The sequence below is a fragment of the Tiliqua scincoides genome, chromosome 2 (genome assembly GCF_035046505.1).
Source record: "Tiliqua scincoides isolate rTilSci1 chromosome 2, rTilSci1.hap2, whole genome shotgun sequence".
NCBI classification, from domain to species: Eukaryota; Metazoa; Chordata; class Lepidosauria; order Squamata; family Scincidae; genus Tiliqua; species Tiliqua scincoides.
Genome location: NC_089822.1, coordinates 215,622,193 through 215,640,173, shown reverse-complemented (window position 1 = coordinate 215,640,173; position 17,981 = coordinate 215,622,193). Strand labels below are relative to the sequence as shown.

Sequence of the window (17,981 nt, the reverse complement as noted above, 5' to 3'; positions counted from 1 at the left end):
GTCCTAGCGGTTAGAGGTCCTCCCAAGGAAGATGTGTGCTAGATGTCTATGGTGTTGGTATTATTATTTTAAAGTATTCTTATCTCACTGAGAATCCATCCTCTAAGCATTAGAAAAGCCATTGGGATCAAGGTTCCTTCAGAATACCGTAAGTCTTGGCGTAGAAGGGCACATCAGCGAGGCCTGGCCTCTGGCGCTTGGTTATTCCTCCTGGCTGACCTGGCAGGTGGAGCCCAGGCTCTCGGCCTCTTTCTCCGCTTCCTTCGCTCTCTCTTGCTCCGTCAGCTGCTCGCTGGTGGGGATGGAGTTCTTTTTGGGGCGACCTTTGGGCTTGGTGGGAGATTCAAGCCCCCCGCCTTGCAGGACCTGCAAAAATCCAAAGGCCTGAATGCTGGGAGGAAAAAGCAAGTACAGGCAAGACATCACCCCAGCTGGGAAACCAAAATCCACCCCCCCCCCCCAAAAAAAAGCCTCACTCAGCCCGATGATAAAAAAAAACAAAAAACCATTAGTTCCTCAGGATTCTGACACCAGGCTTTTGGAGGTAACCAACACAAACATCTTGCAGCTATTTTGGCCTGCGTGACCCTGAGGACCAAGGAAGCCGATCATCTCCCTCCTCCCGTTCCACTGCCTTGAAACAGGAGAAATTCAACGGGTAAAGCTTCCCCCAGCAACACACTTCCCTGAGAAAGAAAGCATGACCGGTTGGATCTCTGCCTTCCATGCTCCTGTTAAAAACACTTGCGGGGGGGATGGATGGGATGGAGTGGTGCAGAATCCCTTTGGCTATGTGGAATCTAGACCTGGAAAATATAAACTTTGGCTCCTCTACCACTTCCTCCTAACCACGAAGGTAATTGTGCACGTGTCCCCTCTGCAAATTCATCTGAAATATCTAACACACACACAGAGTTCATGTTCATTTAAGCTGCAGTCCTCCTATGCACAGTTTCCTGTGACGAAGGTCCACGGAACATAGTGACTCACTTTCAAAGTGCCAGCCACTCTGAGGTAGGTGGTGAAAGGAAGAACGGACACCCTTTCTCTTTCTACGACTACCTAAGCGTGCTGGTTACTCTTGAGATGATCTTGAGTGGGGGGGGGGGGGGAAGAGAGAGAGAGAGAGGCTCTACCTGCCTGCAGGAAAATGAATGTATTGCCCATCCAGGCCATGAATAGCCAACATTCCCCTGTCATTTATATATTTGCTTGGAAGTTCAGTTTTCAATGAACTCAGAATGCCAGATGCAAGGGAGGGCACCAGCATGCAGGTCTCTTGTGGTCGTGTGTGCTCCCTGGGGCATTTGTTGGGCCACTGTGAGACACAAGAAGATGGACTAAATGGGCTGGACTAGATGGACTATGGCCTGATCCAGCCGGGCTCTTCTTATGTTCTTAAACAGTATTTCAAACTGGCTTCCAGGTAATTCCCTGAGAAGAAACCTGGATGCATTGACTTATAAACCTAGATGTAATTAAGCCTCGACCCCAGTTTTCTCTCCAAAGGACAAAATTAGGCTGTCAGCTCCTTGGGTCAGAAACCTCTCTTGTCGCCTGGTTTAGATCTTGTTATGCTGTAAAATGCCAAGTATATGGAGGGACAAGGAGAAAGAAGGTTCCTCCAGGCCCAGCGATTTCAATGATGCTGACTTTCACCCGAAGTATGCCTAGAATTGTGCCCTAAGTAAACTTCCACATTTGAAACATGTACTTACCTCCTTGTAAGTGTGGTTAGAATGAGCATACGAGAAGCTGACTATACAACCGAAATAAACACTGCCTTATCTCTAAGGAAAGCTACGAGTACTCTACAGATGACGAGAACAACGTCTCTCTCTAGCAGAATTTCCCAGGCTAATCCTCCTATTGTTTGCGAAAAACCCACCTCATTTCCCCGAAACAAGTGAAGCGCATTCAGGGCATCGGTGTAAACCATAGGCAGGCACCGAGTAACAACACCATCAAACTCCGAATGCGTCCACCACCGAAACCAGCAGTGTGTCAGTTTTCAGCTAATTCTAGCCAGAGCTGAGGACCACATTTCTGCCCAGTATCCAAGTTCCCCTGGCATTGACTGGCTCACCAAACAACCCTAAATCCGAAAGTGCCCAAATATAACCTACACTCTCCCCCTCCGTGAGATTCTGGTTTGTCCAATACCGCAGCCAGAAGGTTCTGTGGTTCTGCTACCATCAGTTGAGATGATTCCAAAATCTGTCCTTCCGCTTTGGTCTTGGGTCTTTGACTGTTTCCAAGAGGCAGGCTTACTGGGAAGTAAGCGTACAGTGGGGCCTATTTCAACGAACCTAAGTTTGCCCTCGAAGGGCCCAATCCTATCCAATTTTCCAGTGTTGGTGCAGCAGAGCCAATGGGAGATCTGCTGCATTCTGCGGTGGGAGGGCAGTCACAGAGGCTTCCTCAAGGTACGGGAATTTTTGTTCCCTTACATCAGGGCTGCATTGCTGCTGCGCAGGCGCTGGAAAGTTGGATAGGATTGGGCTCTAAGTAGGTAATGCATCCAAAGGCTTACTCAACCCGCCTCAAGCCTGACTTGGCAGATGCTCCTGTGAGTGACGTGCCCTGGCAATAGTGACTCTGGCTTTCCTCCATTCTGCAGCTATGTCACCAATCTGCATGGACAGGGCAAGGGGAGAAGACAAATCCCTCCGACCACCCAAAGGTGTTCTGAAGTTATAAAGCACTGTGGCGTAGCTAGGAGGGTGCAAAACACTAAGTGTTGCACGGAGCCTCGGGTGGTGGGTGCAAAACTGAGGCCTCCATTTTGCACCCACCACCAGAAATGGCTCCGAAGGGGGGGGCGCTTGCACGCCGCAGTGAGGCTCCCTGCAGAATTTCGTGCTTTGCACCCCATTTAGCTACGCCACTGATGAAACCTACCACCGCCGCCACTCCTCTTTCCACGAATTCAAGAAAATCTCGAGGATCGGGTGTATCCCTTCCCTTCTCCTGTGGTTTCTTCTGTAAATATGGAATATATATATATAAATATATTTTTAAAACCACCAAGCACACTTACTATTTTCTTCCACTTCATTCGTCTATTTTGGTACCAGGTTTTCACCTGCAGCTGACTCAGGCCCAGGGATTCCGCCAGGTCTATCCTACAGGGCAGAGAAAGAAAGAAAGGGGTATCAGTGCTGGGTCTGTCTCTTCTTTCGCCCCCCCCCGCAGATTCCCGTGCTTCTCCTCCCCCATCCCTTTCTCTCCCCCACCCTCCTTCCTTTGAAGACCGTCCCGAGATATGGTTTCTGCAGCGCACTCCTGCGTACAAAGCGACCTGCACGTTCAAGACAACCCTGCCAAGCCTCTGAGGTTGAGAAGAGAGAAGGGGCTCTCTCAGTCCGTCCAGAGAGCTGCGGGGCCGAGTGGAGATGCTGTCGTGATGTGGCCGGGGGGGGGGGAGCGTTGTGGTGGTTTGAACCCCCGGCGTAACACCCTCGCGTCTTTCTGCACCCAGACAGTGTTACAGGGGCAGGCCGAATGGCCCTAAACGCCACTCTACTGCCAAGGAACGAGGAGTCCCAAGAGAAGGGGGTGCTGGTTTCCAGGGTGGGTGCTCGTTCTCCGGGTGACCTGTGCCTCGGAGTGCCTCCCAGGTGGCGTAGCTAGAGGGGGCAAAGCACTAAGTTTTGCGGGGAACCTCCCCGCAGCGTGCAAGCGGCGCCTCCCCCTTCCCTTCAAAGCCATTCCGGGACGGGGGAGCAAAACGGAGATTTTTCTCTTCCATTCGTGTCCGTTTTGCTTCCCGCACCCGGAATGGCTCCGAGGGGGAGGCAGAGGGGCCGCTTGCACGCTGCGGGGAGGTTCCCCGCAGAACTGCGTGCCTCGCCCCCCTCTGGTTACGCCACTGCGCCTCCCAACTCTCCCTTCCTTGGCTCCCGCCGGCCGGCCTACCTGTCGGGCGTGGAGAGGTATTTCTGCTTCTCGAAGCGCTTCTCCAGGCCCATCAGCTGCAGCTCGGTGAAGACGGTGCGGCTCCGCCGGCCCTTCTTGGCTTTGCCGCCGGACTCTGGGACGGCCGACTCCAGCTTGCCGCGGAGGTGCAGCTCGAGGGGCAGGTGAGGGGGCCCGGAGCCGCCTTGAAGCCCGGAGCCCGCCGCCAGCAGCGCCGAGCAGCCCAGAGGCGCCAGCGGGAACTTGAAGACGGCCGCCTGCTCCGCTTTCAGCACGGCTGCGGGAGAGACCGAGAAAGAGGGACGCGGGGCCTGAGCCGGCTGGACGTGTCGCCTCGCCCCGAGGGGGCCCGCAAGACCCCTGCCCGCAACACGGCGCGATCCCGGGCACACTGGAGTACTTCCCCATTGAACTACTCAGGGGGGCTTGCTACCCGAGTAAACTCCAACAGGACTGAGGCTACAATCCTGTGTACAACTTCCTGGGAATAGGCCCCATTGAAAACAATGGGACTTGCTTCTGAGTAGACCTGCAGAGGATTGGGCTGTGGTTTGCCCCAGGGCTGCCCCCCTCCCAGGAGACTTTTTTGAGGCTTCATCTGAAGGCTTCTCCAGACCCCTAAGTGGTAGAGGCAGACACACACTTCGTCCTTCAGAACACACGAAGTGATTGGCAAGAAACCTATACATGACTTTCAATGCTCACCTGTCATTAAGGGAGATAATGTGGCCTCTGATATGCTCCATGTTAAGGGCGACTTGCTTTATAATAAATAAACTTATTGCGTTTTATCACCCAATTAGTTTCGACTGCATTTATTCCCCTTCCCCATTTTATCCACACAACAACCCCTTGAGGTAAAGGGAACTGACTGCACAATCCTAGGCACGTCTATCCAGACGTAAGCCCCACTGTGTTAAATTGGGCTTACTCCCAGGAAAGTGAGCCTAGGAGGCGGAAATGAACACCTGGCCATGCCAGGTTCCGCTTCTCTCTTGAGTTATCTGGAAGTGAGCCCGCTTGAAGGCCACCGAGGAACTGACACAACTTCGAAGAACTACGCCTAGATGTGACTTCAGGTTATTCCAAGGCTCTCTTTACCACATGGGCTCTATATCTAGGGGAAATGAAAGTGGAAGGAGGATCCGTCCAGCCCCTACAGCTGTAATCCTACATGTATTTACTTGGCAGTTAATCTTATTTAAACACGCGGGTTTACATCCGAGTAAACACAAATAGCAGGAGTGGCGCTGGCATTATAGATTCTCGGGAGAAATCGGCTCCATTCCCCACCTGAACTTTGTCCCAAATCAGTGTGCGCAGGAAATTCTATGCGCTGTTACTTGGGAGAAAGCTCCCAAATAAGATTTACTTCGTAGTAACTTTGTCTGAGAGGCCACAGGAGACTTCTAAAGTGGGGGGGGGGGGAGAAAGATCTGGAGAAGAGAGAGGAATACTCTCAGCGTGCAATCCTATGCGCGTCTAGTACTCTGAGTGAAGTCCCATCATGCTCCCTGGGGTTTGGGGATTGCGGCCTTACTTTGGGGAAAGGAGATTCTTTTACTACAGCCCCACCAGCCAGCCAGCTGATAAGCAAATAACCGAAGAGATTGGTTCAGCTACTTCTGTGGAAAGCTACGTCCCCTTGACTTCCAAGTGCTGGCGTGTAAATCGTAAACAAATTAAGGTGAATCTTCCCTTGATTAAGAGAGTTGGATTGGAACGTTGGGTTTGGGCCTCAGAGATGACGTCGAGGAAGCGGAGGTCCCATCCTATTTCCTTTCATTACTCCGAAGTGCAGTGCGGAGGGCGGGAAGGCTTAGTAGTAGAGCTACCCTTCCGAAACGACTTATTTCAACAAGCTTTCAGCACACAACCCTATGCATAGCTTACTCAGAAGTAAGTTCCATTGTAAGTAAGTTCTACTCAATGCAGCTTACTCGCAAGAACTGTGAGCACAGGATTGCAGCCTTGCCTTCAGCCTAGCAAAGAACCTTGCATTCTTTGATTCTGTCGTCAGTAATGTTATTACCTTAGGAAGGAACAGACTCATTTCCACAATGTTCAAGAAGTGCCTTGAGGAAGCTAGGGCTGCAATCCTATGCACCCTTTCCTGAGAGTAAGCCCCACTGAAGGCAATAGGACTTACTTTTGAGTAGATAAGCCTACGTCTGTGCTCTAAAACATTTATGAAAGAATTTTTGAATTTCATAGAATATATTAAATCAATCTTAATTAATGATTAATGAATATATTAACATTTTGGTAACACAATAAAGCAAAAATCTGTCACACTGATTTTATGAAAAATGTGGGTTCTTCTAGATGTAAACTAATGTGAATTGATTTTCCACTATTGTTTGGCAAGGGGGTGTTAAAAAATATTTCACCCAAAATGCCATATGTGTGGAAAGATTTTATTATTGAAGAACATTTTTTTTTCCAAAATAAAAAATCAACATTAAGTGTAAGTGAATATATGGTATTTCCAGTACTGGTTGGATTGTAGGTAAATTTTCGTTACTGCCTGCCAATGTGCTTATAAAGTCAATTAGAATTTAAAACCAATTGTATTGGTTGATCCACAGTGCAATTGAGCTGCAGTGTACTATTCGGATCAAATGCGGTATAAATTAGTTACTTTGATGTAGCAAGGAGTTCCGAATTTAAGTTCCAAATCCTATCCAACTTTCCAGTAAGAGGAGGCCTCTGTGACTGCCCCCGCTGCAGTGTAGGCCTCATTGGCAGTGCTCATCAGAGCTAGTTGGATGGAATTGGGCCCTTAAGGCAACGTGAATGAACATTGTTCCCTCTTTCTCCATTAAGGAGCTGAAAATGCAATTTAAAAGTAAACATAGTTTTTCCAGTAAACAACATTTGCTAGAGTTTGGGTTCACCATTGCTTTGACTGCAAAAAAAGGGGAGGCAGGATCCAGCACACAATCCTAGGCATGTTTACTCAGACTTGAGTCCCATTGGGTTCAGTGAGACTTTCTTCCAGGTAAGTGTGTAGGATAGCACTTCACTGATACTTAACTCAACTGATTGAAATGGAACATCTGTTAAAGTCCCCCTCCCCAGCACTGCCACTTGAAAGTTCTTAGCTTTGGTTGAATGCACCCCCCGCCCCAATTCTCTGTCTGTCTGTCTGTCTGTCTGTCTGTCTGTGTGCGTGTACAGCCTGACCCCATGCATGTTTACTCGGAAGTTAGTTCTACTGAGTTCAGCGGAACTCGCTGCCTGGTGAATGGCACGGAGTTGAAACCTTAAGTAAAACAGCGTCGCAAACGACTGAAGAAAAGGCTCCAACCAGAGCGCGGATTTTGCCCGTTCCTCTAGCCAAGGTAAAAACGCTCCCTAACCGTACTTTGAACAAGAATGCTGAGCCCGTCCATATAATGGGAGGTTTGGGGATGGGGAGAGCACAGTCATCGAAACACTCAATAACCAACACTGGGCGGAGGAAAAAAAAAATGTTCACTGAAAACGCAGAGCACAAGCCTATCCGTGTGTACTCAGAAGTAAACCCATGAACTCAGTGTGACTTACTCCCAGGATCGAAGGCTCTGTTTCAGTTCTGATCCTTGGGGGGACGTCAAAGAGTGGAATCCTAGGCACGTCTACTCAGAAGTAAGTCCCATTAAGTTCAATGGGAGTTCAATTGAGTTCAGAGTTTTACTCCGGATATATGATCGCATCCCACGGAACGTCACGGGTTTTCCTCCTGACTCCCATCGCATGCACCGAAGCGGGCTGACTCCTGGTTCCAATATGCTCCGGTCCCAACCCGCATGATTTCCTTGGCATCGTGGCCCCCGCAGGAACGCCTTCCGCGGACAATGTCTGTCTGTCTCGCTTATTTCGACGGCACGGCCTCCCTGTTTGCTTTTAGCTGGGAGGAAGGCAATGTTTTTGCCCCTGCCAATCTCCCCATTCCTGCTGAGGAATCCGGAGGATGCCCTCTCCATACGACCCACATTGATCTGGTGTTGGGGGGAAGAGAGAGAGAGAAAGATAGGGGGAGCTCGCTTTGAATAGCCACCAAAGTCTGATCCAGCTTCGGAAGACGCGGATCAAGGAGGAGGCCTCCTTGGCAGGGCAGCTTCACCGCTTCTCCTCTCTGCCAAACCGAATCCACTCCGTTTCCTCGTGTGAACTCGGAACAGGTATCTGCCAAGGCTCCCCGCGGATCCGATGCGTGGCCCTGGTGGGGAAGCGGATCTCCCCCGCCCCCTTGCCCTGCGAGGGAACCGAACTCCTCAAGACCCCGCCGGCCTTTTGTTCGCGAGCAGCCCTGGAGAAGATCTTTCCGTGCTCAGGACAGGGCGGTGAGAAACGACCGGCCGCACCTACCAACATCTAGATAGCAGCAGACCTCACCGCCCGGCGTGGAAAGGCCGGGATGTCCCCGATCCCAGCAGGGGATCCGTGAATCCAGCCCCCGCCTCTCAAGTCCACTCCTGGCTTAAGAAAGGCACAAACCAGCCGCAGAGGGACCGCGCAGCACCACTTCGCCTTCAACCCGAAGCACACCAAGAGGCCCAAATGGGCACCTCTGAGTGCCAGAAGCCCCATCCGAAGGCCCCAAGGGCGCTTACCCAAACTGCGGGCAAATCCCGTGTTTTCCAGGCCGGTTTCTGGTCTTTTCCAGCCCCCTCCCCGCTCCTCGTTATTGTTCGGACCGCAATCCGGCTCAGCTGAACCCGTTTTTATAGATCGTCTTGGTATCCTAGAAACAGTTAGCTGAGCGGGAGGGAAATCCCATCGATTGCTGCGGGGGGGATTCGCTGCCTGCTTATTTCCACATCCAATTCGAACTAAAAACAAAGCAGGAGCTGCGGAGAACGGATTTCTACCGCGCAGACTTTGAAACTGATGTGATTTCCGCCTTCCCCCCCCCCCCATTTAGGTTTTGAAGAAGGAATGGAAACGTGTTTGGACCAGAGGAGCCAGAAGGCTAGAACCTTTGGCATCGCAGATAGAACCTCTCTTTCTCTAGACTACATGGACTTGAAACGTTGTTGTGTTTAGTCCTCAGAGTCAGAGCGGACCCATAGCTCACCCCCCACCCCCCCACACACACTCTTAGTATGCAATGGGGTTATCCAAGTGGATTGCAAAAGGCAGTTGATTCAATTTTTGGTTGAGAAACTGGGGGGGGGGGATCTGCGCTTTGGTGACCAGGGATTGTCCCCTGCTGGGAAAGAGTCGTTTTCATTTATCCGAAAGCCGCCCCCCTTTCCACAGGGGTTTCAATCCCGGTTTCAGAAAAGGGGGGAGCAAGTTTTAGAGCAAGACTCAAGCGCCTGCTCGGAGAGGTTTTCATGATGCAATTGCACGTAAGGAGAATATTTTAAGAGCATTTGAAGCGCTTTCCCGAGCTCGCTCGCTCGCTCTTTCTTTCCGACGCTTGCCCTGCCCCCGCCGTGGCTCCCCAACCTTCTCAACTAGCAAACAGGGCCATTTGGCAAGCACAGGGCCAGTCCTGGGGGCGGAGGCCCTTTCTTGCAGGGCTCTTCAAAGCGCTCCTCCTTCTTCTGAAGGCCCTTGCTGGCTGCGTTCAGACGGCGAAAGGGCCTCCTTCCGACCAGTCCTGCAGATCGAAGCCTTGGGTCTCCCAGGACGAGGAGATCCAAGAAGGGGCCCTGCAGCGCTACCACGAAGCAGCAGCACCTGACTCAGGAGGGGCCTTCTCCGCACCTCCAGGCCCTGGCAGACCCAAAGTGTTTCTGTCCTAGCCCTTCTTCGAGGGTTCTCAGCATCTTCGTCGTACTGGAACCGGGAGGCGACCAGAGGACCACGTCCAGCTCCAACAGGGTCCGGGAAGATGGACGGCCTGCCCCGCTACGCTGCCTCCGCTATCGAAACTCGCCCAGGCCACTCTCCTACTTTAGGCAGCCCGATCCTGCGGGCAATCTTTGGCGGAAGCGAGTCCACAGACTTGAGTGGGGTTCTCGAGGGTCAACCTGCAGCCTGCCTGATACACTCTTTGGGTTTTGCTCCACCAGTTCTGGGTGCATCAGGCAAACGCTTGGTCTTCCAAAGAACAAACACATCGAATTGCAAACTCAGCATCTTCCAAACTTTGAATCAACTTTAAAACCGCACTAACTCTTGCCACCCATCTCGTTTCAGGCGATGGGATGGAAAAGGAGCTGCCTTTCGTTCCTAGCAATCAACTGGTCTCAGATCTATAAGGCCTGGTGACGTTGTTCTGTCTCTCTACACCTGCATTGTCACGGTGCTGACCTGGAAGGAAAGGAACTCCTCCCGCAACCCACGAGACTCCCTTGGGATTCAGCCCGAGGCCCTGCCTTTAAACAGCTTCTCTGACTTCCCAGCCCTCAGCCACACAATTGAGTCGACTAGAATGGGGCTTACTTCTGAGTAGACAGGCATAGGCTTGGGGTCTGACTCCTGTCTGAGTTGCTGCTCTAAAGCTGACCCCAAGTCCTTGACTTGACCCCCAAGCTCTCCCACTGTCAAAGGTGGGGCTGCCAGTTCCAGTTCAACCTGCGGAGGGCCAACTGGCCCGCCACCCTAAGGACACCCTGGACTGCGACCAAGTCCCACTGACCTCAAGCAGGGGTACAAAACACGAATGCCACTGAAAGAGCCACCCAGGAGCGTTCCACCAGAACCCTCATGGGGGGAACTGCGCCGCTGGCTGACAGATACCACCTCAGCGCATCCAGAGTCACCAAGCCAACATCAGATTGAATTCAAAGGGACCACAATAATACCCAGAGGAGACCGATGACCCTGGGGGTGCGGTGGAGGGAGAGGGCTCGGCGGTAGGAAAGCAGACAGAGGGCGGCTCAAGTGCGGTATTATGCTCTTCCCCACCCCCAGTTTTCCCCCGTGTGAATCGGGGCTCCCACCACCGCCCCCCCCCCCGATAAGCTATTGTGGACCTGCCTCTGCCAGGGCGGCGCCTGGGTGGAAGGGCTCCAGACGTACCTAGGGGGTTGTGGTAGGGCCGTGCCGAGAGCAGCGCCTTCACGCCGAACTTGAGCAGTTCCCCCGCGGGCGCCGAGCCTTTGGCGTCCGCGTGGTCGGTCAGGATCTCCTCGATCATGAAGCTCCGGTAGCGGTGCGAGCGGTGGTCGGCGAAGGCGTCGGCTGGGAAGTAGTGGGCGGCGGCGGCGCCCAGATCCAGGGGGTGCTGCATCCTTCCTGGCGGTCAGAGGGGGGGAGCGTCCCGCCCAGCCCAGCCTCGCTCCGCCGCCCCAGCCTCAGGGCAGCCCCTCGCCCGGCGCTTGGGCCAGGGCCCCGGAAGGCCTGGGCCGGGCAGGGACCATCCTCGCGGCCTCTGGGCGCCCAGCCCTGCCCGGCAGTCCTCGGAGGAAAACGGCGCTGAGCGGACCTCGATCGCCTGCCTGCCGGCCGGCCAGTCTCCTCGCAGCCTCTGCGGATCTCTCGGCGGGGGCCGGGCGGCGGAGCTGCTCGAAGGCGCGGCCTCAGAGGAGCCTCTTCGTCTTTCTCCGCCCAGCGCCGCCGCTCCAGACAACAGCCTATTATAGAGCTGGCGCTGGCCTGAGCACGGCGGGCTTGCGAGGCGGGGGGGCGGGGAGTAGTAAAAATGGGGAGGGGCGGAGTACCTGGGAACGGGCGCTTGATCCTCTGCCAAGGCAAGCAAATGAGCCTCCATGCGGGCCGCGTTCAGAGAGACAGCCCACCCCGGCCCCTCCGCCCCCGAAAAGGGGCTCATCTGCCCAGCCAGGGCCAAACCGAACTGCAACGCCCCCTCTGTCTCCCACCCACTTGGACTCAGGGAGGCTGCATCGCCTGTTGGACTCGGGCTGGAGGTGGGGAATTAACTGAACCGTGAGCACAACTTTTCGAGGGCAGTAGAAGACCCACCTCTGAGCAGCGCAGAAAAGCTTAAAGGGGGGGGGGGGATGGCCGCTGGGGAAAGGTCCAGGGCATTGGAGTAGTCTTGTCTTTCCCTTCCTGCAGAAGGATTTAAGGAAGTGACTTGCTAACAGCTGTCCCCCCTCTCTCGCGCTCAGGCGCACGCACGCGCGCACACACACACACACACACACACACACACACACACAGGGCAAACAACAGCAATCAAGGTATCTTCCTCGCCTGGAACTGCCTGATTCACACCCTGCCTGGGGGCCCGAACCATAAGCTGTATTCATAATACCTTTCCCTGGAGACAGCGGGCACCCTTCCCCCCAGGTACACTGGCCCATAAGCCGCCGTACCGCGCCTTCAGGGAAGGATATCTCAGTGCAGCGAATTCAGACGGATATTTAGTTCATTCCCTGAATATACTTAGGTACTCATTTACCAAAGGTTTCCATTCCACCAACATTGACCCTCAAGGCTACCATTGAATTTAATTATCACTTCTTTAAGGTAACTGTCCTCCCAGATTGCCATCCAAAGGCACAGAAGTTGCAATAGCTTATTTCAGCACCTGCTTCTTTTCGCTGTCTCTTCGAAGTCTGGAGTGCAGGGAGCGTGATTCCTGGCACTCAAAATATTGGGACCAGAAATGATCACATGGGCCAATTTTTCTGTACATGAGATTTACAGAATGTCCACCTAATGTAGATTCCAGGCATCTCAAGAAAACTCTGGTCATTGCATCTGTTGCCAATACAAACGTTGTTGTAGTTTAGAGTAGCAGTTTGTTATCTGAGAGAATTCAGAAAGGCCCAAAGCAAAACGCCTGGTCCTGTCGAGGTGAGGTAGCTTCAAGTACCATTTATTTCGATGGTTGATGCATTGAGTGGGCGCCAACTGGAGACCCGCGCCATTGAATTCGGTGGAACTTACATGAGAGTAAACATGCATAGGATCAGGCGAGGGCTTCATTTGAGTGGAACTGGGTCCAAAGATTTCACAAGTGACTAGACAATAGATTGCTGCGAACATTAGAAACCAGAAGCCTTTCCCCTTCCTAGTGGCTTGCCAAATGACAGGGAACTCCAAACACAATGAACGAGCCACTCTGAAGTCCCGCTGAATGCTGAAGGCACTTCTGGAATGCGCATTTGCTTGGAAGACCATCCCACTGGTCGAAGTAAGACTGCGGGCCCAATCCTAGGCAGCCATGCCAACGGAGCATGTGCTGCTGCATCCTCCGGGGGGGGCGAGGCCCCCACAATGCAAAGTCACCTTTGTTCCCTTGTCTGGGGGCTGCATCTGTGCTGGAAAGTTGGGTAAGAAAGTTAGGTCCTTACTTCCGTGTAAAGATGCATGCGATGGAGCTGCCCTAGCTGATCCTAGCATGTTTCTTTTTCCTGTCTGTCTATTTTGTTTTGTTTCCGCTATTTGGGAAACCAGAGGAACTAATTTTTTTTTAAATGAATAATAATATTGAACATTTGTATTGTATTTGCCTTTCCTAATTGGGCAAAGCGCTTCACACGTCAGATCTTGATTAAGGCTGCAATCCTAGCCATACTTTCCTGGGAGTAAGCCCCATTGAGTATAATGGGACTTACTTCAGAGTAGGCAGGCATTGGATGGGGCTCTGGGTCTACAACACACGTGTAAGGGATGGTCTTCCGACGACTCTGTAAGGGTCCAATCCTACCCAACTTTCCAGCGTTGATACAACCGCAATGCAGCCCCTTGAGGAGGCCTCCATGACTGCCACTGAATTCACTGCAGGATGCAGCCCATGCCCAGCTGGCTTAGTTCAGCTGCTGGAAAGTTGGCTAGGATTGATGACAGCAACCTTCCAACAGACACTCCATTCCACACCCTCCCCCCCCCCAACAAATGCAGTGTTTTCCCAAGAGAATCGGTTGGTGAGGCTACAGGCAGGTCCTCCTGCATGGAGAAACCGAGCAGGTGTAAACGAACCCTGAAGTCTGCAAACAGCAGCATCCGGATACAAGCCACTCTGCTTCAGCCCTCCAAAAGCAGGACCCCCTTGGCTGTTCTGGTTCGCACGATCCATTGAAATCCTGCAGCTGGACCCTGAGCGAGAGTTTTGGGGTCTTCCTTTTCTTGGAGCGGGGATGGATCATGGGTCCTGCTCAAGTCCACTTGAGAACCTCTGAACAGCCTTCAGAACTTCTGCAGCCACCCGGGATCGATCATTTGGTTTCAAGTGACTTTATCCTCATCACCGTCACCTCCACCACCATCCTTTCCGCGCGCACTGAAAGCGTCGCTTCTGATGTTGGCAAGGTCCGTCACAAGGTCCTGCCCTTCCGGGGTCCAGAAGCGTCTGACTGCGCAAGTGGGCGAGCAGATGTGCGACTGCATCCGTGGGAACTCGGGCACGGGAGCTGCTTCTCAAGATCGAAGCGGTTCGAAAGAAGCAGCCTGCTTTTTGAGGGGAGGCGGTCAGGAGCCCTGGCAGGTCCTGCACCCCGTTGTCTTCATCCCAGATCTCTGCAGTGCAGGTTTGATTAGAAGACCCTGCAGCAGGCGTGGGTGACACACAGCTGACCTGCGAAACTGATGGAGGCGGAAGTGAGGGCCAACGCGCCAAGTCTGTGGCAGCCCAGTTCCCTTTTTCGCCAGAATAGTCCGAGCCAGAGATGAAGGCTTGTGGACTGCAGAATCGGGGTGTGCCAAGGATCCCTCAGGGTGACCAGATGTCGTAACCAGAAAAGAGAACCAGGCAACCCAGAGTGTAGGACAGCCAAGAAAAATGTAGCACATGACAAAATAAAAGCTAAAAGCACTTGCATGTGGATTTCGTGTGGTTAATTGAAACACTAGATTACTTATTATTAAATTTAGAACTGTGTTACATATAATGGATGGAAAAGAAAGCTATGCGCTTGCTTCCTGCTCACAGGGGAAAGGAGCACTTTGAAGTTCTTTTCCAGGACACGAGGCTAAAAAAGAGGACATGGAAATAGAGGACGTCTGGTCAACGCTTAAACGGTCAATGGAGACCCTTCAAAGACAGCCTCACTGCGGAACACTTTGAGGGCCAAGTCGCTACCAAGTGTTCCAGTGGCGCTCTGGAGTCAAACTCCCCGCGTGGGGCCAAATGACTTAAAACAGAAGCACTAGGCGAGCCAAGGCGAGCTTTGGGCATTTTCCTCTATGGCTTTGCCTCTGTTTGGTCGGGGAACGTGCAGATGGCCTCTGAAGGGTCTCCATGGACCGTTCAGACACTGAGGAATCAAGGGGCTCCCCGGCAAGCCCCGATTCTGCATCCCACTATTCTGCACGACTTCCACGTAGGCGATTTGCGAAGGTTAGCGGTGTGTCACCCACGCCCGCTCCTGTCCTGCCTTGTAATGGTCAAGTCTGCGCTGCAGAGATCTGGGATGAGGACTACGGGGTGCAACACCTGACAATGCCAGGGCTCCTGTCTGCCTACTCTAAAAACGGAGCCCGCTTCTTTCTTAACTGCTTAAGAATTTAGCAGATCTTTAGAACTGCTTCTATCTGAAGAACTCAAGGTTTTCGTAGAAATGTCATCGATTGTTCTACTAAGCTTTACGCGATTAATCCACTATGTAAACCCTCCATGGAGGGGATCAGAGGGTTGATTGTGACTAGGAAATAGTGGCACCCACGTGTAGGGGTGACCCTAAGTTCCTTTTCTGAGGTGCAGACAAATCTGTTGAAGAAGTTGTTGAAAAAGGAAAATGGAGGATTCCTCCACAGGTCGGTCTGGGGCATCATCCTAGAGCTGCTTTCCCCAGAAGGCTGGCTGAGCCAGGACCAGCTAAAACTCGTCTCTGACCTAAAGATTCCAATCCACACGTGAAGCAGCAGAGATGCCGTCACCCAGAAGTCACCCAGAAGACTGCATTTCTTGCTTTCCCACCTTTCGAATATCCGCCTTGAGTATCGTTAACAGCAAATTGGAACGTATGAGAAGAACCGTACCAGAGACCTCTGCACGGAAAAGAAGAGCGACGGTAGAACCCCCGCAGGAAGATCTTCCACGCCAAAGGCTCTGGGAAGGCGTTGCCACAGGCTTTCCTAATAGGAACGTCCCTGTAGGGCTCATCCCAAGGCGGATTCTTTTGGGAAACTGTGTGTGGGGGTGGGGGGTAGGTGCACATCTAGTAGACTGATGTAGACTGCAGGTGACTTGTCTGTAGCTGCGAGATGACCGCGGCAGTGTCCAAGGAGGTCCACCACGCGTCCCTGTAATTAATAACCAGTGCACTGCTACGATCTCTTGTTCCTCAAAGCTGGGACCTAATCGAAGCCAGTGTGACTGTGTGTGGGTGCTCCACGACGGAGCAGACCTCAGCTCACCTCGAAAGAGGCACTCCACCCGTCAAAGTCGCGGTCCTGAGGATCAGTGGGGAGAGACAGTGGCACTGGCAGCCTCACAAGCCAGTCTCAAGCTTGACCCCCACGGGGCGTTGCTGAACCATTCCCTGCGGAATGAGATGCCCCGCTTCTCCAAGCGCCCTTGGCCCTTCTGAGTGGATGGAGGCGATTCTAACCGTGTTTAGCCATGGGTGTCCACAGGGCTTCCAGATAAAGCAGGTGATTGGGGTGGGACACTCGGGTTGTGCGAACAATGTGTCTAGGAGGACCTCTCAGTTGAAGCGGAAAAAATGGGGGGGGGGAATTCTCGTGAATGTGTTGAGTAGGGATGGTGGTGCTAATCTCGCCAGTGCTTTCAGCATCCAGTTGAGGATTTAGTTCGAAGTCAGATCCACAGAATTGGGATTTAGGCTGCAATCCTATCCACACTTTCCTGGGAATAAGCCCCATTGACTATAATGGGATTTACTTCTGAGTAGACACGCATAGGATTGGGCTCTGAGGCTGCAATCCTACCCACATTTTCCAAGGAGAAAGGCCCACTGAACAACTCAGTGGAACTTTCTACTGAGTAGACATGCTTAGGATTGGGCTGTTATTCCCAAAATCCTTCCTCACGCTTAGGATCACACCACTCCCAGAACCTGCGTGACAGACAGGTAGCATTTGAGGCCTCGCGAACCACCAAACCCGCTGCTCCAGACCTCTCCAGCACTTCAGTTTTACACAACACAGCCTTATTAATATACTCCACCACCACCACCACCACCCCAATTTGACATCTCATTTCGAAACTTCGCTGGGGTCCAGGGGGACCAGGCCTCCACAGTGGCGTAGCTAGGGGGGTGCAAAGCACTAAGTTTTGCAGAGAGCCACACTGCGGGCCACTGGGCCACCTTTCTCCCTCCTAACCTGCAAAGGCTCTTTTCTTTTCTACTTCCTTGGGGGCAGTTCGGGGGGGAGCGATGAGAGTCCCTCAGTGCCTGTTGGGCAGGGCACCCAATTGCACCGTCCTCGAGACTCCTTATGTCGGGGTCTTGCACTGCAGATCCGTTCAAGCAGGGGCTTCTACTCGGGAAAAGCAGTCGAGGGACTTGCGTACAAGATGCTTGAAGTGGTGCGGCGAGCGTCAAGACAGACATAGGAAATGACGCGAGTGTCCAGGTAGGAAGAGGAATGTGAATAGGTGCTACTGGGTGTGCCCATTCGTGGTCCTGGCTGGCTCCAACCGGTCCTAAGCACATTCACTTGGTCCACTGACGCCCCGGAATATTCCTGTGCCAGCCAGTCCACCCAAAGAAGGCGAATCCTTCTGGTAGCCGACTGGTAAAGGACCCCAGGGCCCAATCCCAGTCCACTTTCCAGCACCCAGGCAGCCACAATCGTGCCTTGAGCTGGAGGAGGCCTCCGTGACTGCACTCCCCCCCCCCCCCACCGCAGGATACAGTGAAGTCCCCTTGGCATAGCTGCATCCGGGCTGGAAAGTGGGAGAGGATCAGGCCCCCAGTGTGTTGAGGGCATTTTTCCTGGGGAAGCTGCGTGAGTCTTCAGCAGGAAAACTCCAGAAGGAGTCTGGGCCATCTTCAAGAGGAAGACAGTTCTTGTCGGAAGCCATTGCGGACACGCCACATTTGAAGAGGTCTGCAAAGCCCACAAAGCTCACGTCATACAATACAAGTGTTACCATTTAAGGCGCCGTAACACATAGGGGCTTTTTTTCTTTATTTTTTTTCCTTCTTTTTTAAAAAATCATTTGGTTTAGGAAAACCAACTGAGAGCATTTTAAAATCTTTTATCAAACAAGCGACTAATGAATGCATCCGTAAATAAATAAGGAA

General features: G+C 52.6%; 1 protein-coding gene across 1 annotated transcript; it reads right to left on the bottom strand.

Annotated features, from left to right (window-relative positions):
• Positions 1-201: 201 nt before the first annotated feature.
• Positions 202-11,089, bottom strand: BARX1 (BARX homeobox 1). Its single transcript, XM_066618171.1, has 4 exons — positions 10,879-11,089; positions 3,919-4,195; positions 3,041-3,125; positions 202-366 (listed from the first exon to the last, which is right to left on the bottom strand). The coding sequence occupies exons 1-4, from the start codon at positions 11,087-11,089 to the stop codon at positions 202-204; spliced, it is 738 nt and encodes a 245-aa protein (XP_066474268.1).
• Positions 11,090-17,981: the final 6,892 nt, after the last annotated feature.

Bases quoted from the DNA above. Each gene is read 5' to 3' on its own strand.
- BARX1 (XM_066618171.1), bottom strand. From the start codon at position 11,089: ATGCAGCACCCCCTGGATCTGGGCGCCGCCGCCGCCCACTACTTCCCA. The intron at 3,126-3,918 runs GTAGGCCGGCCG...TCTGCCCTGTAG, and splicing joins TACCTCTCCACGCCCGACAG to GATAGACCTGGCGGAATCCC. The intron at 367-3,040 runs GTAAGTGTGCTT...GGATTTTTGCAG, and splicing joins GAATGAAGTGGAAGAAAATA to GTCCTGCAAGGCGGGGGGCT.